Raw genomic sequence first — 1,251 nt, 5'->3', positions numbered from 1 at the left:
ATAACACCAATATCAGATTCAACCCCCAAGTCAATAGATCTAAGTTTGAAAAATCATGGCACGAATCCCAATGTCATCGAAACGCCCACTTCTGATCAGAATTTGGATATGTGACCACCACCAATGAACTCAGAAGGTCCAAAAACCCCTGGGGTGGTGTCCTCGACGTCCAATTTCGCCGGAATTGAAACTTTGGAAAAAGTGTAGCCCGAAACTGATTTTGAAATTAATTCTCGTAAGAAGCTCCAACAGAGACACGCGCCACATATTCAGAATGCCCATGAAATGGCGAACCTTCGGTCAACGGCAATCGGAGGTCGGACGCTCCTGTTACGGCACCAAACGTAAACGGGCAGTTTGTCGAAAAATTGCGATTTCCGGCCTCTACGGTTCTCACCTCGGGAAACGCGCCTGACCGCGTTATTCAGCATGAAATTCCGCACAAGACTGTTGAAAATCATAAAATTCTGCATCCGGTTGATTTTGGCCGGAAAACGGAGCCGCTAGCGGCCGGCCGGCGGCATTCCGGTGACCCTCCGGCAACTTTTGTCCAAAATATTCTTCCAGTTAATCTAAATCCATTTTCGTCATCGGTTTTTCCACATGAGGCCCAGACAGTGCTCAATCAGGGCCGAAAGACCTATGCTACTGCAGTTACTAGCCGTCCAAGCCTATCTCAAGCTGAGCGGAGTTCACGGAAGTCGTTTACATCGGTTATACATGGTATAGATGACTCTTCCACTGCTGGGTTTGCTGCTAAAGAACCCTTTATACATATGGGTGAGCCGGCAGTGATTTTGACTGAGTCCGAGGAGGCTACACTGGCTGATCCTTACAAGTATACACTTGTGGGGAAATTTCCACATCGCAAGCCAACCATGAAGAAGGTACGTGAGAATTTTTCTAAGTTTGGGTTCCATGGTTGTTTCGAGGTGGGACTGATTGACACAACACACATTCTTATACACCTTACACATGAGGAGGATTACAGCAGGCTTTTTCTTAAACCTTCATGGTATATTGATGGTTGTCCGATGAGAGTCCTTAAGTGGACATGTGACTTTACACCTGAGCAAGAGACTCCGATAGTTCCCGTATGGGTATCGTTCCCTCTGCTTCCAGTACATTTACGTGCGAAGGGGTTCCTTTTCGCCTTATCTAGGGCAATAGGAATGCCCTTGAGAATTGATGAGGCCACCACCGACTTGAGACGACCTAGTGAGGCAAGGGTGTGCATTGAGGTGAATTTGG

The 1,251-nt window shown here is 47.2% G+C and overlaps 1 protein-coding gene across 1 annotated transcript in view; it reads left to right on the top strand.

The window, feature by feature from the left end:
• Positions 1-310: 310 nt before the first annotated feature.
• LOC111386010 overlaps positions 311-1,251 on the top strand; it is a 3,254-nt gene continuing 2,313 nt past the window's right edge. Inside the window, exon 1 of the mRNA XM_023010438.1 lies at positions 311-1,241. Within this exon, the coding sequence (XP_022866206.1) occupies positions 777-1,241 (465 nt within the window). The 5' untranslated portion in view covers positions 311-776. The remainder of the gene's footprint in view (positions 1,242-1,251) is intronic.

The sequence above is a fragment of the Olea europaea genome, unplaced genomic scaffold (genome assembly GCF_002742605.1).
Source record: "Olea europaea var. sylvestris unplaced genomic scaffold, O_europaea_v1 scaffold337, whole genome shotgun sequence".
NCBI classification, from domain to species: Eukaryota; Viridiplantae; Streptophyta; class Magnoliopsida; order Lamiales; family Oleaceae; genus Olea; species Olea europaea.
This window is presented reverse-complemented; position numbering and strand designations above follow the sequence as displayed.